The 25,502-nt window shown below is 44.0% G+C and overlaps 2 protein-coding genes and 3 non-coding genes across 7 annotated transcripts; 2 read left to right on the forward strand and 3 right to left on the reverse strand.

Annotated features, from left to right (window-relative positions):
* Positions 1 to 4,797, forward strand: cacng3a (calcium channel, voltage-dependent, gamma subunit 3a). Its single transcript, XM_076729440.1, has 4 exons — positions 1 to 338; positions 3,699 to 3,782; positions 3,891 to 4,031; positions 4,123 to 4,797. The coding sequence occupies exons 1-4, from the start codon at positions 128 to 130 to the stop codon at positions 4,686 to 4,688; spliced, it is 1,002 nt and encodes a 333-aa protein (XP_076585555.1). The 5' UTR covers positions 1 to 127; the 3' UTR covers positions 4,689 to 4,797.
* A 1,329-nt stretch (positions 4,798 to 6,126) lies between these two features.
* trnal-aag (transfer RNA leucine (anticodon AAG)) lies at positions 6,127 to 6,208 on the reverse strand. The gene has a single exon. It is a non-coding gene; the product is annotated as a tRNA-Leu (tRNA).
* Positions 6,209 to 6,683: 475 nt separating this feature from the next.
* On the reverse strand, positions 6,684 to 6,765 carry trnal-aag (transfer RNA leucine (anticodon AAG)). Its single transcript has one exon. It is a non-coding gene; the product is annotated as a tRNA-Leu (tRNA).
* Positions 6,766 to 7,079: 314 nt separating this feature from the next.
* Positions 7,080 to 7,161, reverse strand: trnal-aag (transfer RNA leucine (anticodon AAG)). Its single transcript has one exon. It is a non-coding gene; the product is annotated as a tRNA-Leu (tRNA).
* A 511-nt stretch (positions 7,162 to 7,672) lies between these two features.
* On the forward strand, positions 7,673 to 23,390 carry LOC143319067 (E3 ubiquitin-protein ligase RBBP6-like). Of its 3 annotated transcripts, none has more exons than XM_076727635.1 (20): positions 7,673 to 8,843; positions 9,635 to 9,734; positions 10,584 to 10,623; positions 14,001 to 14,042; positions 14,173 to 14,261; positions 14,395 to 14,491; positions 14,610 to 14,752; positions 14,907 to 15,079; positions 15,591 to 15,694; positions 15,792 to 16,144; positions 16,251 to 16,314; positions 16,736 to 16,793; positions 16,886 to 16,940; positions 17,152 to 17,481; positions 17,630 to 17,725; positions 17,878 to 19,501; positions 19,928 to 20,694; positions 20,838 to 20,908; positions 21,033 to 21,120; positions 21,199 to 23,390. In XM_076727635.1, exons 1-20 carry the CDS (start codon positions 8,678 to 8,680, stop codon positions 22,175 to 22,177), a joined length of 5,439 nt encoding a protein of 1,812 aa, XP_076583750.1. In that variant the 5' UTR covers positions 7,673 to 8,677; the 3' UTR covers positions 22,178 to 23,390. The 3 variants fall into 3 exon arrangements, with proteins under 3 accessions (XP_076583750.1, XP_076583752.1, XP_076583751.1); XM_076727636.1 differs by having other exon boundaries at positions 8,548 to 8,843; positions 17,929 to 19,501; XM_076727637.1 differs by lacking the exons at positions 14,001 to 14,042; positions 14,173 to 14,261; positions 14,395 to 14,491; ... (12 more) ...; positions 21,033 to 21,120; positions 21,199 to 23,390 and having other exon boundaries at positions 10,584 to 11,816.
* Positions 23,391 to 25,502: the final 2,112 nt, after the last annotated feature.

Here is a 25,502-nt window from a genome sequence, read left to right on the forward strand (position 1 = left end):
GCAAAAAGTGAGTTTCCTTCAGCCTGCTGGATCCACACAGAGATAAAACACCGGGAGAAAGTTTGTAAGAGTCTCTAAGCCCCGCTGGTCTCTGTCCACTGGAGGAGGAGGAAGAGGCTGGGCCGACATGAGGCTGTGTAACCGGGGTGTGATGATGCTGCTGACCACCGCGGGCGCTTTCTGCGCCTTCAGCCTCATGACCATCGCCGTGGGTACGGACTATTGGCTGTACTCCCGCGGGATGTGCCGCTCCAAGAACCTGAACGACAACGAGACTGTCCGCAAGAACGAGGAGGTCCTGACCCACTCGGGCCTGTGGAGGACCTGCTGCACCGAGGGTAGGACATTAACTCCAATACTGTCTGTACTGTCGCTGCTGACTTACCAAGTTAACCAGTACGCTGGTTCTGCAGCACGCAGGGGTATTAAAAATCATGGCAAAACGCTAAAATATGGAAGAGTTATTGTTAGAAACATCAAAGATAAAACTATATGAAAGAGCAAAATCAATGGGCTTTAGCAGGCTGCTTGATGATGAGCAGCAAATAGACCATCAGTTCCTATAGCTACAATAGACCCATTTCTTCCACATGAGAGACCGTGTCCACCATGACTCTATATTGAGTGATAAATGCTATATAGACAGAAACTTAATGACATTAACAGCTTCTCATTATTGTTTTACATCATGGGAGAACATTTTCTGTGTTTCTATCATCACAGCCATGTTCAGGATGTTGCAGAATTGAATGCAGGATAAACAATAGTATTGATAAATGTTATTTGTAGCACTCAGAAGTGGAGGAAGCATTCAGATCCTTAAGTAAAGATAGCAATGCCTCAGTGTAGAAATACTCCATTACAAGTCCTGCATTGAAACTATTACTTAAGCACAAGTGCACAAATATGGGGAAAAAGTATTACTTCATGTATAACCATTTTCGAACCATTTTATATACCGTTGAGTTGATTAATCAATAACAATTACTCATATTTTGCAGGCTTTGTAATATGTTTTTCTTAATGTGATTTTTTTTTAAACAAACAAAAGCCCAGATGAGCAAAGAGATGAAACAAAGTTCATAAGAAAGTTGTACTGACTGTAAAAGCAGGCAAGTCAAATGTGTTTATTTAGTGGCTGTCATAGCTGAAGTTACAAAGGGCTACATGTCATATACATTATGATAAAAAATAACATGATTTCAGGAGACATTGAAACAGAGAATTAAAACAAATCAGAGACAAAACAATGATGAACATCAGTGCAATTCTATACATGTGGGTTTTTAAAAGCTTTCCAAAATCAGTGACACTGGCTCATCTGATCTGATGCTGAAGGGGAGTTTTCTTGCAATATTTGAGCTAAAACAGACCCTAATTAGCTTTTCTTAGCGTTTTGAGCTAAAAGCGATCATTTAATAATACATTCTGGCCTCAGATGGATTTATGTTTTGATTTAGATTTATGGCAAAATTCATGAAGAAGCATCTTGGGGAGGGAGATGAGTTTTAAGTCATTTGATGGATGGAAATGAATTTTTCAATTATTCATTGCTCTTTAATAGCACCCCCCTCTCTCACCTGATATCCTCTGCTTGCTTTGCTGATTTTCTGAATGAAATGAAAATGTTCGGCACTCTTATTCCTCCCTCATACACTTCAAATTCATCCCTCTCAGCACTTCCCTCTGCTGCCGCCCCACTATCTCTAAGCTCCATAATGGTTTAATGGAGAGGCAACAAAGCATGTAGAGGACATCAATGCTTCAACAAACCTGTGTGTGTGTGAGTGTGTGTGACAGACAGGCAGGAGCTGAAGGCTGTCTGTATGTGCAATACATAGAAATTGGGTTTAATAAGAAGAAACAGTTTTTTTTATCAGCACAAAACAACAACGACGATGAATAGCGACATGACAGGAAGAGCAAAGAGACAGAATACAGACACATGAGGACAGACAGAGGACAGCAGGTTGCTGCACGGTTGTGTGCACTTATTAAAGAAACAGCTCTACAGACAGGCATTCGTAATAAGACACAGTATCTTCCACAGGCGAGGTTCTGTGGAGCTCGCTTATTTTCATAAGCTACAACAAACTGTCCCAAAGTAACAGCTTTAAATAAAGACTAATGGCGCAAAGCTGTGGACAAATATGCTGCATAATGAAAGTGTTCCGAAAACACAGAAGCTGGTTGGAGGAAGGAGCAAAACAACTTAAATCCTCATCCCTCTCTGCGCCCTGACAGTAATTTGAATAAACGCTTCCCCCCTCGTGTGCTCCCCTCTCTGACCTGTTCGCCGAGGCCGAGCTGCAGTGCGCTGAATGGGTTTTGTTTTGGTAACCATGGCGACCTGAGTCACATCATCAATACCGGTCAATCGGTGCAGCACATAGGGACACATTTATCAATACATCCCCGTGTGTGCACATGTTGAGAGGCGCTGCTGGGCCAAAGGTTGCTGAAAGCAGGGAGCGTGTGTTCGGCTCGTTTTTGCATCTTCACACCATCAAAGTCTGTTTTTACAGGTGACGGTAGTGATGGCCTCTGCGTGAGCATTTGTGTTTCATGGTTTGGATACTCGCCAGCATGCACCAGGAGATATTTCCCATGCTAGTTTACTTCAGAATAACACTTTTCACATTTGCATAGCTGCATGAGAAACAGCGGGAAAAGGCTTTGCAGTAATAACAGCCGGCACAGAAATCAGATGAGGAGCCATCAAATGCAGAAGAGTGAGATCTAATACGCCGAATAGATGCACAAATACAGGCACTCAGTGGCATGACGAACACAGAAAACGTCTGGAATGGCAGCTCCTCTGGATTGCAGTGGGTTTCACGCTTGGCTTCAGCATTATTAGATTTTCTCACTTCCTTACATTTGACGACCCCCCCCCCCCCCACCACCAGTTTCCTGTGAAGGCTATTATAACTTTTGTGGAGAGATAAAGATGACTTAAGATAAGATAGGAAAAGATAAGATAAGCTGTTATTAATCCCACAGCAGGGAAATATGCAGCGTTAAAGCAGCAAAGGGGACAGTTTCACAGCAAGAAGCACCAATATGATAGAAAAGTAAACAAAATAGTAAGTAAAACAGGGCAATTGTTGAATTTAACATCATTGCACACAGGGAATATTGATATTTAACTCAGTTTAATGAGTGAATTTGTCAGTTTTAATGTGCGTGGTCTGATGAGAGAGGAAATAAGTTGTTAGTCTGTTTATTTAAGGATTGGTAGGTATGTTTATTTTAGGATTTTTCCTCAAATCTTTGCTTTTCTTGAGAAATACTGGACACTTTGACTTCTTCAAAGGCATCAGAGTTGAGACAGACAAACATTATTTCCCTCTGACTCTTCACTGGGCTTTAGTCTGATATCCTGACAGATCTAATATCCAAAGCACATTTTCCAAAATCAGTTCTATTAAGCTTGGAGCTGAATTGTATGAAAGCAGGCAATAAAATCAATGCAGTGCAGCCCATTAGATAGTAAGCAACACATTTAGCATTATGCAAGTCACTGTTGGAGAGAGTATGCAAAGTGTACTGGGTCAAAGACACTGTGACTTCTATGAATGCTACAGGATGTATGTCATGTAATAAAGTGAGACCGAGCAGAGTGATGCAGAGCCACAGTTGTTATCAAATGGATGTACTCTGATGCGTTTCTTTGTTTCTCTCTTAACTTTCTGCAGGGACGTTTCGAGGTGTTTGCAAAGACATTGATCACTTTGCTGAAGATGCAGACTATGAGCAAGATGCTGCAGAGTATTTGCTACGTGGGTAACAAATGTGCACACATAACTGTGAGATCTAACAACCGGAATGAGGTCTCAGGGGTTCAATTGTGATATAAATGTGGCCCCATTCCATTCTCCTGTCCTCAGGAGCAGTACGAGCCTCCAGCCTCTTCCCCATCCTCAGCGTGGGATTATTGTTTCTCGGAGGTGTGTGTGTAGCTGCCAGCGAGTTCTACAAGTCACGCTACAATGTCATCCTCAGTGCGGGTATACTCTTTGTCTCTGCAGGTAAGAAACACACACAAGTTTGATGTGCATGCACCCAAACTCCAGTATATATCATCCATCTGACCCTCTGCGTGCCTCTAACCTCTTCCAGGTCTCAGTAACATCATTGGCATCATTGTGTACATATCAGCCAACTCAGGTGACCCCAGCCAGAGCGACAACAAGAAGAGCTACTCTTATGGCTGGTCTTTTTATTTTGGAGCTCTGTCCTTCGTGCTGGCTGAGATGGTGGGCGTCCTGGCAGTGCACGTGTTCATCGAAAAACACAGACAGCTGCGCACTAAAGGCCGGCCTTCCCTCATCAAGCCGCCCATTTCCCGCAGCTCATCCTACTACCGCAACCGTTACTACCAGAACCGCTGCCGCCGGTACAGTTACAGGAGCAACCACAGTGCGGGGGACTCCACCTCACACTCCTTTCGAGCGTCCTTGGTGCGAGACAGAGAGCCGTCCATCTCCGCTGAATCCAAAGTCATGGCGGGTTTGCCAACGCCAGTGACGGTGGGCTCGGAGTTCATGCTCTACACCTTAGCTTCGCCTCTCAAGGACGGCAAGATCGACATGGCTGTGGATGATTTGACTGCTGCAGCTGCTCACAACAACACAGAGATGCTGCCTGGGAACTGTGCTGCCAGCAGAAGGACCACACCTGTCTGAGAGGAGAGGACCGGGAGGAGGGAGATGTACAGTGACTAAACACAAGAGTAACTTCTGTGATAGTAAGAGGAAAACCTCTCACTTCCATGATGAAGAAAGAGGAGACACTCATCTCTCACTGAATATGTCAAAAAAAAAATGTGAAAAGAACACAATCACTGTTTCCTGGAGCCCAATGTGACGTGTTCAAATTGCCTGTTTTGTCTGACCAGCAGTCCAAATCCACAAATATTCAATTTACAGTCATATGAATTAAGTGAAACCTTGTATTTGGGAAGCTGAAATCAGAGAATTTTTGGAAAAAGATGATATTTCTGTCAGCTAATCTATTAAAGTTTAACCATTTCATGTCAAGACTGAAGCGATCTGTATCTCTGACAAGCTCTCAGAAAAAGAAATTAACACGATTTTGAGCCCTAATATTTTGTGCTCTGTGTATGTCATTCTGTTATGCTATTACAGTAGCTATATCTGCAGTGTATCTGTAGTGTGAGTCTGTGTGAATGAGTGTGCATAGCAATAGGTGTGTGAGAGACAGTCATGCAGAGAGAGTTTGTGAAAATAAGAAACTATCACATAGAAATACAAGACAGAAATATGCACATACATCTGGCAATGACATAACTGACCATTTCCTGCTCCCGTCCTGCTTTTTGTGGGCCGAAGCTCAAAATCGAAACCCCATTAAATGCATTAGAACTCTGTCTGACTGTGTCTCACTGTGCCTGAGTGTGTGTTGCGTCAGCATGTGAGCATAAGTGTAACAAAAGGTTCTGCCCTCACGGTTATGTCACTGAGTCTTTGTTTACATCAAATAAAGCTTATAAATGAACACAAAGAGTGCTTTGGGGAGAAATAAGTGCGGTTTAAGGTGTGCTGTTGTTGCTTTTGTTCTGCACTGGGTACATCTCAAGTGCCTGTGTGTGCAAGAGAAAATGAGAGGGAACATTCAAGTATCCGTCCTTGCATAAGTGGGAACAGAAGCAAATGTGCAGGTCAATTACAAACAACAACAACAACAACAAACAATTTATCAAAAATAATTGACCCCCATGTACTGAAAAATACTGTGGCCTTCGTGTGTGAGCATGAATGAGTGTTCTGTGTTAGAGATGATGATAATGCAAAATAAACAGCTTCACAGGCGGACAGCAGCAGGCAGACTGACAGAGCACATGCGACACTGCATTCAAGGCGGCTGTGATGAATACGCTTAACAGGAGGAATATTTTGGTTGTTGTTTGTTGTTATTGCATCAATTCAAAACCCCGGCAGTTGTGGGGATTTGAACTCATGAAGTCCCTGAAGAGACTTGCACAAAGACAACTAATTCCAGTGACTTAGTATGTCATAATTGGGATTATCTGCACCGATCACACATACAGACATTGACAGCACCATCACATATATGCCAGTATGTCTTGTCATGACAAAATCCTGGCAGCGGTGGGATTCGAACCCACGCCCCCGAAGAGACTGGAGCCTTAATCCAGCGCCTTAGACCGCTCGGCCACGCTACCTCTGACACATAAAGTATGACAACATTTTCCAGTCTCTTGTACCCACCATGACCATTTGTCTTGCTAACGAACAAAACCAGTGAGCTTGTGGTGGATCAGAGTACTTCAAATCTGGATGTCACAAACATGGATGCTTCACACACACTTTCAGCCTGGCAAAACACAGGAGATGTACACAATCCCCACAGTTTGAAGGTGGGCATCCAAGGTGAAATACCAATTCAGTATTCAACCAAACGTCATGTCTCTGATAACCTCATATAAATGACAAGGCCATCCGTCTATGTCCAGAGTATAAACCATTTTAAAGTTTGACGCACATTCTTGTAGAGTCACACATCTCCTGTTTCATAGTCTATTGCTTACAGGAGAAACACTTTCTAAGATGCTTCCTCTCATACATTCGTGATTTCAGGTCCCTGAAGTTTACTCACCATCACCACCCATTATTTCAGGGGAATTTGTGACAAAACCCTGGCAGTGGTGGGATTCGAACCCACGCCCCCGAAGAGACTGGAGCCTTAATCCAGCGCCTTGGACCGCTCGGCCACACTACCTCAGAAACCCTTCATGTCACAACATTTTCTGGTCTCTTTTTGTCCCTGTGTACGTTGAACCCTTGTCAAATCTGACTTCAGATCTGGATGTCACTGCAAAGAAGCTTGAAGAAGTGTTTCAAAACAATGACAAGACCATCAGAGCCTTTACATGCAGGGTATATACCGCAGTATGATGCCAACTTTCATCTACTAGTTCACAGATTGTTTACAGGGGAACCACTTTCTAAGATGCTGTTTATTACACAGTTGTGATTTCAAGTCTCTGTAGTTCACTGATTTGCTTTACTTCAGAGATATTCGTGACAAAAGCCTGGCAGCGGTGGGATTCGAACCCACGCCCCCGAAGAGACTGGAGCCTTAATCCAGCGCCTTAGACCGCTCGGCCACGCTACCGTGTGAAGCCCAATTTCGAATATTGTCGATTCGGGTGTTGAACAAAAACATCACGACAAGCGTGTGTAAAGTAAATCCTGTATTGGAGGTCATGTGGGAAAACTATTTTCCCGTTTGTTCGCCTTTTCACACGGATAACAACCCAGACACAAGTCACCGTGACACCATGGAACCACCAAAGAACACAAGTAAACGAAGATAGTTCACATCTACCTTGCTCAAAACCCTTGCTCCGCAGCAAAAAAGCTACTATATTAAAATGTACTGCTACAACAAGACATTTAGGATGAAAGTTGGCTAAGATAACCGTTGTAACAGCATTAATTGATTCGAGATTTTTTTTTATGAAATGGTAATCGACACTTGGCATGTGGTAAATCAGCACCTGCTGTTATCGGGGCCAGTTTCTGTGGAAAAAAAAGAAGAAAAAAGCAAGAACGGTGGAGAACCATCTTGACTTCATACATACTCTTTGGAATGAGCCTGGGTACATCCGGTTCCGTACAGCGCCATTTTGATGAAACAGCGAGGAGTAAAGCAGCTTGGATAACCGAAATGGATTTTATGGATTTAAATTGAAGATTAATCTGGATACATAACTATCAACTGTTCATTCTGGAAAATAACCGTGTATAGAAGAGGAATCTTTGCGTGTTGAATGCGTAACTGTTGGATTTTGTTAAATTATTCGACATCTTACATGGGCTACATTACTAGCATAGCACCGTTGCCCACGAGCTAACGCTAGCTGTTAGCTTTTGTTAGGCAAGTGTTTTCATGTGTTGAGTGGCGAGGTAACGTTAGCTAATCCAATCCTGAGGTGTAGCATGTTTGCCTTGGCATTAGCTAACTAGCTAAGTTAACATTTGTACGGTAGATTATGATTAAGAATTCAGAGGTTTGACAGCGATAACACTTGTGGACTCGTTGCGGAAGCGAACACGCAGTTTTGTGGACTTTTTGTGGAGCTCGGTATTTTTTGTCTTGACTTGAAAAATAAGAACTGTTCCATAAGTCAAAATATTACCCACAAGGACTGATGCTCGGGAAACCCCAGGCCCGCTGCTAGCTACTCTCGCGGCTTGCAGTGTGGCGTACCGGGTTTTCCACCAAGGACAATTCACGACGGACTTCGCTTCATTTACACCCATGTGACAGATTAACAGTGTGTTGCATGGACTCTCTTGGATTTGGTGGCATCCTGCTGTGTTTTATCGGACTTCAAAGAACTTACGAGGCCCGCTGCGCCGCTTAATGGCGCTCTGGCCTCAAACCTCAATTATTTTTCTTTGGCAGTAACAAGGACTCTATCGCCATCTGCGAGCCGAATTCTTCTTTATTTTAGTCATTTCTTTGTCCACAGTGTTTCAGCGAATACAAAGAAAGTTTACCTATTAAAGTTACCAGATTTAGCCTCCTGTGTGCAGTGTTGACGCTGTTTTGTTTTGCAATCATACCAGGCCTGTGTTTTTTTCCCCCTTGTGCTTGATTGACTTAAGTGCTTAGACCTGTAAAAATGTCGTGTGTTCACTATAAGTTTTCTTCCAAACTGGACTACAATACAGTCACTTTCGATGGGCTGCACATCACCCTCAGCGAGTTGAAAAGGCAGATTATGGGCCGAGAGCGCCTCAAGGCCACAGACTGCGACCTGCAGATCACCAATGCGCAGACTCGAGAAGGTATGTGCTCAGCTGACGCATTACAAAGTGTTTGGCAAACCTGACATCCATAATGTTTGAGAATAACAGCAGAGGATGGGCGGACAGTTTAGTTCTGGTTGTTTTTGTTGAAAAATATGTCAGGGAAGGGGGTCAGGCTGGGTGATCGTTTTAGATATTTCATTGAAGTTTGAGTAAGGACACATCCCATTTCAGGGACAAAAATAAGGCCTAGTTTCATTACAGTCAAATTCCTGTTAATCTGACGGTTGCCTTCTCCATTAATTATCTAAAGTAAATCAGAACATAGTCCAAGAGCCCAAGATGGCGTCTTCAGATTGTTTTGTTTGACAAATACAAAGCATTTGCTGAGCCAGGTTTCTTATAAAATGACTTTATATTTCAGAGTGAATAGTACCAATTACCATGCAGTCTGATTTTATGTGTATCTACCCAATCTAACAGGCGATTTACAAAAACATGGAAATATTAAAGATGTAGAATTTATACTGTCTGATGGTTATTATTTTTCACAGCTTAATTTGAAATTTAGAAATGATGCAAGCCATAGTAAATTTACCCATAACCCTCTATTTAACAAAAGAATCATACTTCTAATATGGTGAAAACTGTTGCTTTGACAGTTTGTGTTGAGACACTGTCACTACACATTTAATTTGCTTTATCCACATGTTCTGTTTTTTTGATCCAACTTTCACAAATATGATGTGTTCTTGCGGTCAGGCTTTGGTAATATTGTGTAGGTGTCATCGTGTTCTATGTTTTCTAATTCTTTGTCTCGTGTTTTGCAGAATACACGGATGATGAAGCCCATATCCCAAAACATTCGTCTGTGATCGTCCGTCGCACTCCGATTGGAGGAGTAAAACCTGCTGGCAGGACGTTCATTGTGTATGTATACTTAAAATATAAAAAATCCAGGCTACTTGAATCATGATTGAACAGTAGGGTTGGTTAATGGTTTCTGTTTTCATATCGACCAATCAAGCCTGCATTTCTTAAAACATTTGTCCATATGAAAACCAAAAAGACACAGTTGAAGAGCTGTCAAGAGCACGCCAAACCAAGAGCTGCCAATATAACCCTAACCCCAAAGCCATGCTAGCCAATTAGAAACCTGAAATAAAATCTATTTTCAGTTGGGTACTAGAGGTCTGACCCCTACAAAGTCTAAAAAGTCAAAGTCTATTATGGAAAAAGCATGACCCACCTTTGTCATCGTAGGATTTGCAATTTCGTGAAGTCTCATCCTAAACCAGCAATATTGGCGGCAGGGTCTGTTTCGTAGGAATGTTCCTCAGTAAAAAACAAAAAACAACATGCAGGGAGTCAGGTCCATGGAAAAGAGATGGCAAGCTTGTTTGTAATAAAAGGATTTAAAATGCAGTCGTCACTTGTGCTAATTAACTGGTCTCAGTGAACGGACGTGCTGCTTCACTAGAATCTCTAAATGCACAGTATGTGCAAATTCTCAAAATTATTTTGATAGTCTTGGTTCTCATAGTAAATAGTGAATAAAAAATTGCCTTATCAGAGTAGAAAAAAGCTGTTTTAATCATCGATATCCAATACAATTGCAAACCTGTTGAGCAAAACATTTGCTAATAGTTCAAAACCATGAACAGGTTTACACTGGATTTCCTGTGGTTATAGTATAACGCAGGTCTCTCTTAACCCAGTTACAGTATGGGTTATGTCAGCAACTGATGTTTTCTTGCTGTCCTATGTTTGTTTCTGCAGAGATCGTTCTGACACAGCTGTGGTGGGATCTTCTAGACCCGTATGTAAAACAAACCCAAAATCAACACACTCTCCTCCTCTTCTCACCTCTCTCCCTCTCCCCCTCTTTCTGGCTTAAGTCACCTTTCTTGAACATTCTGTCAACAACAGTTAAGTTGTGTGTATCTTCTGTTCACTGTGTGTTGGCTACATTTGTGTTGAGATCTCAACCTCTACATGTTATCTGATGTCTTTCTGCGAGAATTTCCTCGAGTTACCACAGTTAAAATAGTTTGTTGTTTCTCTCTAAAAACCCTGGGTTTCTGTTTTGAACTTAAAAAATTAAAGTCTGAAATTGTGGCTGAGTGAGATGAGGTTGAGATGAGAAACAACAGACAAGCCACCATTGTTTTTGAATGCTCCGAACAGACAAATTGTTTAACTGTTGCCACTATAATTGATTGAGAAACCATTTAAACTGTTAATGACTGTATTTCATAATGAAATGGTTTTGTAGCCTGCTTCATGCCAGGAAATGTGTTTTTAAGGGGTTTGTAAAAGGAAAATATGGTATTTTTGTATTATAATTCATTGTCATTTTATTTTCTGTGAAAATATTTTATTTATTATGTGGTTTAAGATCCCAATGAGGTAAAGTGTGGCTGGGATTTATTGTAATTCACTTTGATTACAATTACAAGACCAAAGTTGTGAGTGGACGAGACTTGCCAGTGATTTTTATTTTGAAAGCTTACCCTGCTAAACTTCAGTATACTTAAATCTGTTGTTCAGTAACATTTGCCAATGTCAATTGTTCTGTCATGTACAATTTCACCATGAAGATGTTCTATTCTGCATTGAGTATGGACTGCACTTAACCCTTAAACATTAAAAGCTCACAGGTTTCATTCTAGTGAGTTAAATACTTTGAATTAATCCAGATTCCCAAGTGTTTGTTTTACAAAGACTCAGGTACTAGTTCAAAGTGTTTTGTTACAACTGTGGTTTGGGGGACCAGTAAGAAGCTAGTTTTGATAAGTGAGATGTTGTGACTTGGCCACTGACGCATAATGTTGTGACATGATCACAAAGTACAATGACACTTTATCAGTTAAGTAAGTATCTTGTCAATCTCTGGTGGCCTTCCATGGTTGCTGCAGTGAGAAGTATACTGGTGTAGTGTGTCCTGTAAGCTGTAAGCTGCAGAACCTGTCAATAAAGTTGTTTAGTGGTTCAGTGTCAGAACCGCTTCTACCAGATCCCTGTGTGTTCCCTCCACAGCTTTCTGCAATACCCTGCGTGTCCTCCAAGCCCTGTATATCATGCAGGACGACCCACCCTGCCCGTTTGTTTCTTTACTTAAAGAAAAGGAATTAGGCAGAGCATCGTTTTTGTTTGCTGTTGTAAAATCTGACTTTTTTTTTGTCCGTGCAGGAGACTTAATTCTCATGGTTCATTGATTCCTGACCTGCATTGCAGAGACATCCCTCCACTTGCTTTCACCCACTCTGTAGCGGTGTAGGGGCTGTTTAAGGGAACGATTTGAAGGAACACTTGACAGCTCATGTTGGTTTCGTTTGCTCTTCGTTTGGCATTTTTTAATGAAACAGCTTTACATTTGTGTCTTATCGGCCCTACAAATTTGACACTTCAGGGTATTTGCTTGTCATTGAGGCAGCTTGGCACATGCCTTGCTAGCTCATTAGCTTACAGAAAGCAGTCTTGAGCTGGTTTTGATGATGACAAGCCGATGCAAAAACCTAAATCCCTGTGGCCTGATGAAGATGAACTGCATGCTGAAATTAAATGTCAAGTATTCCTTTGAGAAATCGCTCTCTCTACTATAGCAGGAGAAGCTTTAGGGTCTCTACAGAGGGATGTGCCAGCAGTGTACATTTTGAATGTGCTGATGAAGACCAAATAGGCCGTAAACGCTTAAGCAAAGGCTCTTGGACATTACCGTAGTCAGAAGTTAGACTCAGAATATCAGCAGGTCTTGTGCATGGAAGACTAGTTGGAGTAAAACGTTGGTTTCCTTGTTAAATTTTATGCAGTTTAGTAGTGTTGCAGTTCTCAAGGATTTTCTTATAGTGACAATCAAAAATGTCATTTCATTTCAGTCATTTACATTTTTCAGCATATGTTTGCAAGTTAATCTTTTAGAAACTTTGTGTTTTGGATATGAGCTGTAGTACTTTTATATCGCCTGCAGCGTCTGTTGTTTTTACCAACCTACTTTAAATGAAACCGCGCCCATTTCCAAATGACATGGAGACCACGCTCACATGGGTTCTGCAAGATGTGACCGCTACAGTAGCTTGGAAAATAGTGATTCTGGGGCCCTGAATTTGATTGATTTGCTGCTTATCAGACCACAAGACGTACCTAGCTAGCATGCCATTTCCAAACTGTATGATTAGTGGCTGTCAGGTGTTGAGGAAACGTTAATTCTGAAGGGCTATGAGTGAACAGTTTGACTCAAACATATCTAGACTCTCTTATGTGTAACTTGGAAATGGGGCTGCAACAAACAGTTGTTTTCATTATTGATCAATCTGCTCATTTTCTCAATGAATCATTTAGTCTTTAAACTGATCATCAAAATCCCCCAGAGCACAAATTGTTGTCTTCAGATTGCTTCTTTTGTCTAACCACCACTCCAAGACTCCATTTACAGTCAAATGCCAAAAAATAGTAATTGCAATTAATTTTCTTTTGATTGACAAAATTGATTAATCGACTAATTGTTGCAGCTCTACATTAAAAAAGTATCAGTATGGCGCACAGACTTGCTTGCATATTATTTCCTAACTGAAATGCAGTCGGTTCAAAGGCCTTCAGTAATATTAGCTTATTGGCATGATTGCGACTTGGAGGGATGTCATAAGAAGAATGCAGCCTTTGAGGCTTTCGTCATGCACAAGTGGTCGTGATTTCATCTAAAGTAGATTGGAAAAATCTATAGATGCTGCCTAGAAAGGGTAGACAATACCTTTAGCCTATATGAAGTTCTCGTAAAGTAGAGCTACTTAAAGGACATAAAACTGTTAGTCCTTACTTTAAAAAGTCACCTCATTTGTAGATTACATTGCTTTTTGGTTAATTTCTAGATTTGTTCTCCAGACACAACCCCGTGTGAAGCTTTCACTATGTTAACTTCTAAGATTTTTCTTCAAGGATTATGACACAATGCTGTCAGCAGAGGGATGAACATCACGCACTAGACTAGTAAACCGTGTCTTGATCGAATGCTCACTCGTGTACCTGCATGATTTCATGCACGTTGAGTACTCAACAGAGGCTTTCATTTTGGTGCAAAGGTTGAGATGGGACTGGGCACAGATGTGGTGGGGAACTATCTGGGCTCTTATCATCCGCTGTTTGTCTGTTATATATTATGTTAACACCCTTAATATCTGTACTCTGATTCTCCTGCAGACTGATTCTTCTCCTTCTTTGTCACTTGCCCAACTGGCCAAGGTACTGTGTCTGTACATGCTGGCTGTACTTCCAGAAAATATTTCTCAAGATGAGTAGAGAGGTCCTTTTTCTTGCGGGGTTGACATCCTCCTTTTCTCTTTCTACCTCCTCTCTCCGTTATGCACTTCAGACGGCTAACCTGGTTGACGCAAATGCATCAGAGGAGGACAAGATTAAAGCCATGATGTCTCAGTCCAATCACGAATATGACCCGATACAGTTAGTATACACAGAATTCTTTCTTTTACTTGATTTAAGCCATATTTTTGCTTTAAGCGTATGAATCAGTGTATTAAACAACATTCACCGGCTGTACATAGTCTTAAAAAATTAATTGCTCTTGTCTCTGTAGCTACTCCAAGAAGGCAGTTGGACCTCCACCTGCTCACTATACCTGCTATCGTTGTGGAAAGGCTGGTCACTACATCCGACAATGCCCCATGCTGATGGTAATTATCGTGTCTCGTGATTTAAATAGTCTGCGCGGTTAATTTTTACCACATTGAGGTGTAACTTATGAGAAATAAATAATGTTTGCTGTTTGGGTGATTGTTTTGTTCTTTGTAGGTCCAGGATAAGAGCGTGGAGGGTCCCAAGCCAGTAAGGATTAGTAAGGGCATTCCTCAGAGCTTCATGGTGAAAGCAGAGCCAGGCACCAAGGGAGCCATGTTAACCAGCACTGGAGAATACGCCATACCTGCCATAGATGCGTACGTGTCAACCAAGGGCACCAAATAACACTGTGTCGTTACTCGTGTAGCACATTGTCAAATTTGTCCCTGTCATGTCCTGTTTCTATGTCCACAAACACACAGGCTTACTGCTGTGGGCTCAAGGTTAAAAAACAAATCTGTGTTGATACAGGGAGGCGTATGCACAAGGAAAGAAGGAGCGCCCACCGTTTGTTCCACATGACCAGTCGTCATCTGAGGACGATTCAGATCCGATCCCAGATGAACTCTTGTGTCCCATCTGCAACGACCTGATGACTGATGCCGTGGTTATACCCTGCTGTGGAAACAGTTACTGCGATGATTGTGAGTTCTTAATGTGCATTAGTAATAAAAATCTCAATTGTCACAGGTTTTTGAAAAACTAATGAAAAAGTAGAAGTAAAAATTAGTCTTTACAAAATTGGCTCAGACAGTATTACTGTCTGTGTTTTGGTCCCACCACATATTTGTCAGAAATGTTCATTTTGCACCAATGTTGACAGTCGTTGAGGGACAAATCCACTGTGGAAATGGCAGAAAGGCCCATTTATCCGAGTGGCTTCTGCAGAGTGCTGCAGCCCCAGGACATGCTGCATTTTGAGTAGCTGATAAATTTCTCATTTCTGATGTTTGGAAATTGTCTTGCTGTTATGTTCCACAGTGTAGTGGAATGATTTCATGCTCAATCTCTGGGACTGTTGAAAGTTATTTTGAAAAAGTAGGAAGTTGCTTGAACATATATGATCTCTCGGCAGGCTGAGGGGAAGCAGTTTTCATCAACAACGTACACTAGAGATGCTATGAACGTGTCTAATGAAGGACTGTTTGTTTTCAGGTATCAGAACTGCTTTGTTGGACTCAGAGGAGCACATCTGCTTCACATGCAAACAGTCAGATGTCTCACCTGATAATCTCATTGCCAACAAGTTTCTTCGACAGGTAACCAACTCAAATGCATACATTTTGAGCTCAACTCTAAGAAAAGATAGTAGCATATATATTTTATATGATGTGCCATCTGTTTTTCTTCATGCAGGCTGTGAATAACTTCAAGAATGAGACTGGATACACCAAACGTGTGCGCAAACAGCTCCAAAATGCAGCCCCGCCTCCACCGCGCCCTCAGTTGGTCAGGCCTCTGCACTCCAGACAGCAGGACCCACTGCTCGCCAATGTCGCGCACCCATCTTCGACAAGCGCACCCTCCGCCGCCCCTCAAGCCCAGGTCCCACCTCCCGTCCCTGCACCTGCTTCTGCTGCTACTGCTGCTCCTACTCCCCCTCATGCTGCTGCTATTGAAGGACAAGCTTCTTCACCAGCCCCCCAACCTGTTGTTGACCACCATTCTCCTGTGCAGTCCACCAGCCATGGTGAACCACCCCCACCAGGGTAAGTTTAGTCCAAGATACACTGACACAAAACCGCAATCTCCAGAAGTGACCTTTGAAGGGAAGAGCCGGTTGTCCTGGTCCTAATGTGTCTGATTATGTTTTAGTGAGACAGATCCAGAACCTGCTGTGACACTAGACTCATCAGGGACCTCTGAAAGTGGATCACAGGTGAGTCTGCCTCAATCACCTCATTGAAGGTTTTAAAACAAAATAATATAAATATTTGTTTGCTGTGGCTCATACTGATGCGATAACTGATGATATTAAACCAGCTGTGGGTTAACAGCTAGTTGATTGCTGGAGATAGACAGCTAGAAGACTCACATTTCTGCAAGTCTGTGTTCTGTGTTTCATAAATTGCTGGTGTTGTCTCACTTATTGGCGGGTTTTGTTGCGATCAAGGATAACGAGCACTGGCGTCATCATCTCGTTAAAGTTAATTTAAGGTTCATCTCAGTGATCGGCCAATAATGTATTTGCCACAAATGTATTATGCATCACTTCTTCTTTGTCTTATTCTTCTCCCCTAAAGATGAGAAATTGTAACTCCAGGAGGTAACGCCATTTTTCTCACTGATTTCTCCCTCAGAACTACCATTTAAGTGTTGTTGGCCACCCGCCACCGCCAAGGCCGCCTCATCCTTCAGGTAAGAGGTTTAATTTAGGTTATATAAGGAGATTAAGTGAGCTTGAAGGAAAGACATTCAACAACTAACAAACTGTCTCTCTGCTCTGTTAGGTCACCAGCCACGCACCCACCACTCTCACAGAGGGGGAGGCAGACACTGGGAGAGGTAAGACCTGTCTATGGGACGAACAGAGCTATTAAAAGTTTGTGTTGTAGCAGGCTTGGGCAGTTGGATGGAGTTGACACACATACACACCTGCGCCAATATATCATCAGTTATCATTGTTGGGCTGATGGTGGCCGGCTGGAAAGTTTTAATGAGCCTGTATTGTAATGTGTGAGTCTCATAGTGGCTTGTGTCCCTCTCTTTGTTCCAGGTCTTTCAGGGGCAGAGGAGAACACCCCTCCACTCTCTCTCAGACGGTTCCACCCCCTGCACCCGTTCCTCCAGTGTTCCCAGCTCCATCCCTGTACCCGCCCCCACTACAGCCATACCCCCCTCCGTACACCTCCGGCCCGAGCCTCATCCCCCCTCCTGCCCTCGGTTACCAGCCCCAGCCTGGTTATGCCCCTGGACCACCGGTGCTCAACCCTCCTTGGGTCGCCCCTGGCACCCAGCCCCCTCTTGTTCCTCTTCCAACCTCCCTCTCTCAGCCCCCCCTCTCTAAGGAAGACTTCTATAGACAGCGGCACCACAGACAGGACAAGTGAGTTGTCTCTTTTCCTTTTCAGGTTAAAGAGTTGGACTTGACATCACTCATGGTTGGGATTATGAATCCAGTAAGAAAAAAACTGCTCAGGTTTTACACTGGAGTGATTTTGAAAGTTTCCCGGTTTTTGTCTTTGTGTCCACAGAGTTACATCCAAACTAGATGAATTTACTAAAGACTTCCACAAAGAGCTTATGAAGTACAGACATGCACCAAAGAGACGAAGACCATCTTATTCCAGGTAACTTCATTAAAAGGGCATATCAAAATTGGTTTTCCTTCTTACATTAATTACATATGCATAATCCTTTAAGCCATTTGTCACATTTTTGCATAATCTTCTTTCTTTCTCCCCTTGTTTCTTTTGGTCTTTTCAACCATTTCCTTTTCTAGGTCACGGTCATACAGTCGCTCTCCATTCAGCCGTTCTTACTCTCGTTCTAGATCAAGGTCTAGATCCAGATCAAGATCCCGGTCTTACTCCTACTCCCCCAGCCGATCCCGCTCTCGGTCACGCTCCCATGGCCGGTCTTATCCCCGCTCCCCTTATTCGAGACGCAACGGACGTAGTTATGGACGCTCGCGGACAAGGTCCCGCTCTCGTTCAAGGTCTTATGGGTATCGGCGCTCTGGATCACCACGGTCTCCTTCCTCATACCGGGGAGGAGGTTGGGAGGGAGCAGAAGGAGCAGGACCATACAGGTCTAGGTCACGGTCTCGCTCCCCTGGTGGCTACCGGAGCCGCAGCCCAGATGGACGGAAGCCACCTCCTCGGGAGCTGGCACCATATGAACTGAAGGGTCCAAGTCCTGGTGGCCATGAGCGCTGGGAAAGAGAAAAGTATCGACAGTGGGAGAAGGACTATGCATACTGGTACAACAAGTACTACAAAGACTATGACAGTCAACATCCCTCGCTCCATCACAGAGGTCGTGGCAGCAGAGACAGAGACAGAGAGAGGGACAGAATGTCCCCATTATCTAGAGATTACTCCCCACAGGGGAGAGGGAGAAGAGGGAGAGACGAGAGGGGTGCTCCACCTGCCCATCCTCCATCCTCTTCCTCATCGGGGACCAAGTCCAGCACCAAAGTCCTGAAGTCAAAGAAAGTAAAAAAGAAGAAGACTGGGGAGGAAGCAGAGCTGTCACACCAGTCGGTGGACAGAGGTGATGCCACACCTGTCAGAGACGAACCAATGGATGAAATCCCCTCACTCATTAAAACGCCTCCCATCTCCTCAAAGCCTTCAGTTGGTGCTTCGACCAGTAAAGCTCCAGCATCTAAAAGCACTGCTGCTCCTGTTAAACCCTCAACCAAGTCGACATCAAAGACCCAGTCTGATAAGGCTAAGAAAGATAAGGGTCAGAAGGTAAAAGCTAAAGTAAAGACGGAGGGTGTGAAGGCAAAGGGTGACAAGGTGAAGAAGAAGACTGGAGAAGGCAGCGTGGTGACCAGAAAGAAAGACGAGTCCTCCTCCTCCTCCTCCTCTGTCGCTAAACCGTTAAAGACCATTAAAGCCAAACCAGAAGATGCCCCCAACTCAACTACCCCTAAAAAGGAAAAGGGTAAAAGCTCCTCAGTGAGGCCTGCCCTGCTGAAGACCCCCCCACTGTCATCCCAGACCCTGCCTCTACATCTCCCCTCTCTTCATGATGGCCCTCGGCCCAGCCACGACATGCGGGTGAGAAGAGATGTTCCCCAGAGCAGCGGCCTTCTTCCCCTCCCCCATCAACACGGGCCCCCACTCCTCCATAGACCTCTCTCCCCAGTGGACAGCCGGAGGAGGATGGGAGAGGAGGGTCGCTCTTTGCTCGGACCTCCTCCTGGAAAGCTGAGGAGAATAGATGGGCTAGGTGGAGGTGACGTCATGTCCCACTCACACATGTCTCATCAGCCTCCGCTCCACAGACTCCCACCCTCCTCAGACAGGCCCGGTCTTCTTCCCCTACCAGGGAGCCGGGACATGGGCCGAGGAGACGCAGACCGAGGAGCCATCAGATCCCTAATGGACTTCCAGGTGGGTCTATTGCAGTAACACAGGTAGACAGAGATTTATGTTTCTCTAGAGGGTATTTACAGATGTGTTTATCAACCCAGTTCGTTAATAATGTGACCTTTTTCAGCGTTAGTTCAAGATGCCATTTGAAATTATGCTTTTTTAAAATCACACTCACAAAAGTTTCTGGTTGTTGTCAAGTAACTTCACATCATCACCAGGGCTGCAGTGAATGATTATGTTCATTAGAGCTGAAACAACATGAAAATAATCCTGAGTAATTTTCAGTTAAGTTTAATTTTTCCAATTAACTGAATAGTAGTGTTTAACACAATTAAAATTGCTATTAATATAACCATTAATCAGCTCAGTTATTTCAGAACTTATTACCATAAAAGTTGAGTGCTGAGCCTCTGTGTGAAGATTTGTTTGTTTGTTCATATTCAGGTGAAGCCGGTGACCCAGAGAAAGATCAAGTTGAACAGAGATCTGGGGAGAAAAAGCAGCACTGAGACAGCACCCACAGACAGAGCACCACCGGGTCCTGAGAAGACCACCTCCAGCTCAGACCGATCAGCTGCTGCCAACACCTCTGAAGGAGACCGACCCAGCAGCACTGCAGAAGGTGCCGGAAGAAAGGAGCGGCCAGCTTCTGCTGAGAGGGGAGTCTCCGGAGAGAGACCAGGAAGTGCTGGAGAGAGACTGCAGGGCTCAGACAGAGAGCAGACCAGAAGCTCTGGACAGGACAGAGAGCGAGACAGAGCCTCTGGGTCAGAGCGAGACAGGGCCTCTGGGTCAGAGCGAGACAGGGCCTCTGGGTCAGAGAGAGACAGGGCCTCTGGGTCAGAGCGAGACAGGGCCTCTGGGTCAGAGCGAGACAGAGCCTCTGGGTCAGAGCGAGACAGGGCCTCTGGGTCAGACCGAGACAGAGGCATGGCATCTGACAGAGAGAGGGACAGGGTCTCGGGGTCAGGCTCACATAAGGTAGCAGTTACAGTGGAGAAAGACGCCGAAGGAGAGAGATCAGCGAGGACAGAACGGAAGAACTCTGGTAGTGGCAGTGGAAGTGCAGGAGGGAGGTCCGTCTCTCTGGATAAATTGACCATTGGAGAGAAATCGGCAGTCAACAAGAGAGTGCCAGACCACCATGAGAAACCAAGCACGTCCTCCAAAGAGAGAGGGGAGGGGTCAGAAAGAGCTGCTAAATCTGACAGGTCGGTTACTTTCGTTTCCCAACTGCTTGTCAAACCACCATCCATATCTGTGATTGAAAGAAAGCAAACAGTGGTCATACAGTATATAATGGTTCTGTAAACACAGTTGTTAATTGGTGTAATTACATTCTCGTATTTCCCAGGAGCGTATCCAAGGACAGAACAGAGAGGAGCGTCCCCTCAGGAGACAAACCAGCTGCTGCTCAGAGAGAAGGTAATTTCAATCTCTGTATGTGTGCGTGTGTGAAGAGATGATAACTTTGATTTCGCCTTGTCGTCTAATTAAACACTGATTTATAACATGGTTCCTGTCCTCCTCCACCCTCCTCCTCCTCCAGCTGTGAAAGATAGTGAGGAGTCTGTGGCGAAGAGCAAACCCAGGATCAGCCGTAAGGCCCTGACGAGCCACACCGCGAGCTCCACCAGGTGAGAGCCTGAGTCTGACCATGTTTTAGCAGTACAGTGTTAAAACTCCTCTAAACGTGTGTTCTGTCCTCAACACAGGTCAACTCAAGAAACGAAGCGTGATTCAGGCAAAGACCAGAAGAGTCGGTCCTCCAGACCCGCAGAGCAGCCTCCATCTAGCCCGGCGAACAGCCGCGGCCGAAGCCCAAGTGTGAGCCCGGCATCCAGCCCTGCCAGGGAGGAGCCGCTCATCCAGCCGCCTCCTCGCTCCAAGTGGGAGCGAGAAGATGACGAAGAAGGCCAGGAGAATGGACTCGGCGCACCCAAGGAGCCTTCACCAGTGCCGCAGAGGAGCCGAGGCAGAGAAGTGCAGCCCGAAGCACCTAAACCTGTGAGGAACGAAGGCCGGGGTCCTCCAAGGGAGGAGAGGAGAGGAGTAGTGAGAGATGAGAAGAAAGGGAGAGCAACAAGAGAAGAGAGTAAAGGTGGCAGGACGACGCAGACCAATTCTGACAAACCCAGCAAGACAAAAATTGTGAGGGAGGAGGGGAGAGGAGCGAGAGAAGAAGGGAGATCTGCTGCAAGAGAGGAAGGGAGAGGAGGAGGGGGAGGGAGAGATGAGGGACGGGGAGCAACAGGAAAGGAGGACAGAGCAGCAGAAGGTAGAAGCGGAGGAGGGCGGGAGGAGAGTCGTGGCCCAGAGCCCAGGAGACAGCGTCTGTGTTCTGACCTGGGCCGCGAGACAGACGAGGCGGCCTTCGTGCCCGACTACAGCGAGGGCGAAGGCTCCGAGCCAGAGAGGGGGAGGAGCGGCAGCCCCAGCCCGTCCGCCAGCCAGGCCTCCCACAGCCCCACCCCGAGCAACGGCGGCTCAGGAACCACTGCGACGGACAAGAAGAAGAAGAAACACAAGAAACACAAAAAACACAAAAAGCACAAGAAGCACAGCAGCCAAGAAAAAGGAGAACACAAGGAGCACAAGCACAAACACAAGAAGAAGAAACACAAAAAGAACAAAGACAAAGATGCGGAGGAAGAGGAGGAGAAGACGGAGAGGGCAGAGGAAGGGGCTCCGTGATAACAGGCTGCGACTGCTGCTCGGTTAAAAACGAGATAATGATGTACCTAGACATATCAGCTAACACTGGCATGCGGCTCCATGTGCCACTGGAAGGGAGTGGATGAAACGTGTCTTTGACTGTCCGTGACACTGAAGGCGGGCTGTCCGGCTGTTATTCTAACACTTAACGTCACCGCAGGTCCCCAAACCGTACACGGTACTTTGTTGTGCTTGGACTGCAGCATCATGACCCGCTGCTGGGGTTTCTTTAATGTTCAATGTGAGCCTCTTTGGCGACTGTGGGTCAGGAAAAACTCTGCAGAGAGGACGTTATGATAGTAACTGATCTCACAGCAGTCAATCTGAATGGTTGGAATAACAAATACCGTACTCAGGGATGTGATTGCTTCTTTGTAGAGGAGGAATTGCTGTTTCTCTGCCTCTGATTCATTTGTAAATAGAGATTAACTGTCGCTGCACATCATAAGTTTTCCTCAGTTTATTTCGCTCACATCCCTGCGTGCTGTTCAAGGCTTAAATGCTGAATAACCTTCATTGCTCTGAGAGCCGTTGTTCGCTCTTTTTGTTGGACTGTACTTGTGGTTTTGCAGGTTTTAACACGTTAAAGTACAAATAATTTCTTCTTTCCAGTACTCTGACCTGATGAAGATCAGAGCAGGATCAAGACGTTGTTATTAAAGTCGTTTGGCATAGAGTGTGCAGGCGTTACCCTTTTTTATCAACGCTTTCTTCTCACAGCCAACACCTACGTGATGTGCGTGTAATTACTTTCTTCTTTTATTGCTAACCATTCTCAGCCCCCCCTCTCCCTCCCCATCAAGGTTAAATCTCAGAGTTAATTTTCCTACCACACTTAAGATGAATGAAATGCAGTAGCTACCTGGAAGATTATGAAACATTGGAAATAGTCAGCAGTGACGTATTTTTGATTAATTTGCTAAAGCTTGCAAAATCACCAGTATGGTCCTTTTCTGCGTCCGTGCTACACTGGATTGTATAAACCTAGGATGTGTTAATTAATAATGGCGAATCAGCCTGCATGTTTTTGTTCTGAGGGTGCAGTCGCTGTCCATCACGCTGTCTGAGTGAGTGAATGTGGGTGTGTTGGTATGAAAGTAAGCTGTGGCAGAAATGGGACAAGTTGGAGGACTAGTGTTCTTACAAGTGAGTTGATCATTTTTCTTTTTTTAATTAAAATGTTTTGACCTGATGGAAACGTCTCAGTTTTGTTTAATCAGTGTTTGAACTCTTAAGTGCAACATAAAATCATTTCAGGTGATACACACCTGATTCCAAAAACAGTACAAGGACTTAAGGAATTAATGTCTGACCTCATCAGTGTCATTGATTTTTTTTTTAAAATATCTGCTTATTGTGAATCTGATGCAGCAACATGTTTCAAACAAGTTGGTGTTTTGGAATCAGGGTTGTAAAAAGAAGGTAAAGCATGAGGTGATATGGGCCCACACTGCCCACAAAGACCACATTCAGTAAAAAGTGGTCTGTTAAAATTATAATGCACACAGGGTAAGCCTTAATCTTTCATGCATAGCGTACTCCACTCACTCAGACCAAAAAGTCTCTTTAAATATTTAATCAACACCGTCAAAGAGGGTAAACATCCGACTTAACTTTCTGGGTTCACACCAGTGTCAGTTCTACTGGTAAACATCTCACCAGTACACTCATAACACACCTAAGAACCAACAGTGTAAGTGATAATGAATTAAGTAATAATAATATTCTATAATAATATTCTAATTCCACCGTAATACGTCAGACTGCTACCATAGTCCGACATAGTATGGTGGAATTAGAATGACTAAAACAGATTTTACCACCATGGATCCTAATTACACAATACAAATAAGCTAAATAAAGTAGTTTAAGTAAATCACATTACTAATTTTTACAGTAAGGTTGCACTAGTATTACTAGAGGAGAAAACATGCTCATATTCAAGTATGTCAGTGGTAAAATTTGATTTCTGATGTACTTTCTTGACCACAGCCTAAACTTACAAGCATGCACTCATTGACTTTACCTGAAAACAGCTGCTTCCTCTTTGTGCTCATGCTCCCTGTGTACATTGCACCATTTCAGCATTCTTAAAATACTCATGTTACTAGCCGAGACCTGAATTTAATTAGACAGACTGTCATTTGCGTGTCGATCATACCTTTGTTTTCTGCTTTGCAGAACACACTTTGTTCCTCTATGTTCCCACCATCTAACGATGTGTAAACACAGGTGCATTACTCTAATTAAAATACTATTTATATATTTGGGTTAATTAGGAAGCCAAACGGAGGGATGTTTGAGAAGGATAGATAGACAGGTCGTAACAAAATTGATTATATTGACTTTAAATTGCCATTCTAATAAGAATTGTTTCAGTTAAGCTTGCAAAAAACTACACTGCAGCTGGTAAAGGTACAAACCAGCTGTTTGGGTTTTTTTCACTTGATACCTACTGTATATAATCAATACATACCACACATATAGCTACAAAACAAACAGATTTACTGCGGCATGTGAAGTATAAGATACTTTTATTTACTTGACTGGATTATGTCCTCGAAAGCAGTTCCACAGACACGGTGGTGAGGGTCAGAGTATTTGGCAGCTCATTCCTGCATGAATAATTGAACTGAAACGCTCTGGTGCAGTGAGGCAGGTTGAACACTGTGTGGCGCTGTTAGTCCTGCAACTTTTAACATGGGAGGGAAACAGATTACCAATAAAAATCTTCTCTTACATGCCTCAGCTCCAAATTGCAACCAGTATATCTCTCTCTCTCTCTCTCTCTCTCTCTCTCCCTCCCTCCCAGAGCACACAGCAATAAGCTTCATTGTGTTTATGTTTGTGTGTCTGTGTGCGCATGTTCTTCAAGTGTGTGTAGCTTGAGATGGCGTGACTGGTGCCTCACAAACAAAACCGACTGAAGGCAGGAGATGGTTCACAGACGGGTTGAGGGAGCACTGAGAAATGAGAGAGCAGCAGATGTATTTTCCCTCAGACAGCCGTACAGAAAAGCTCATTCTCAGCTTAGTCCATGCATTGTTTGGTGTGTGTGTGTGTGCGCATATATGTTTGAGGTCATATATAATGGACTCAGAGATCAGTTGGGCCATTAGAGAAGATTAATATATTGTTTTAACCCCTGTACAGATTATCATCATAAAACATCATTCCTCTCATCTACCATCCTGCATGTTTCTCTCTGTATGCCTGCGCGTCCACACGTGTGTGCACCTGTATGTCTGCCTGTGTTTTGTCTTACAAGCATGACATCATTTCCTGTCATCAAGGCCAAAGGTTG

This window comes from Chaetodon auriga, chromosome 4, assembly GCF_051107435.1.
Source record: "Chaetodon auriga isolate fChaAug3 chromosome 4, fChaAug3.hap1, whole genome shotgun sequence".
Lineage (NCBI taxonomy): Eukaryota > Metazoa > Chordata > Actinopteri > Chaetodontiformes > Chaetodontidae > Chaetodon > Chaetodon auriga.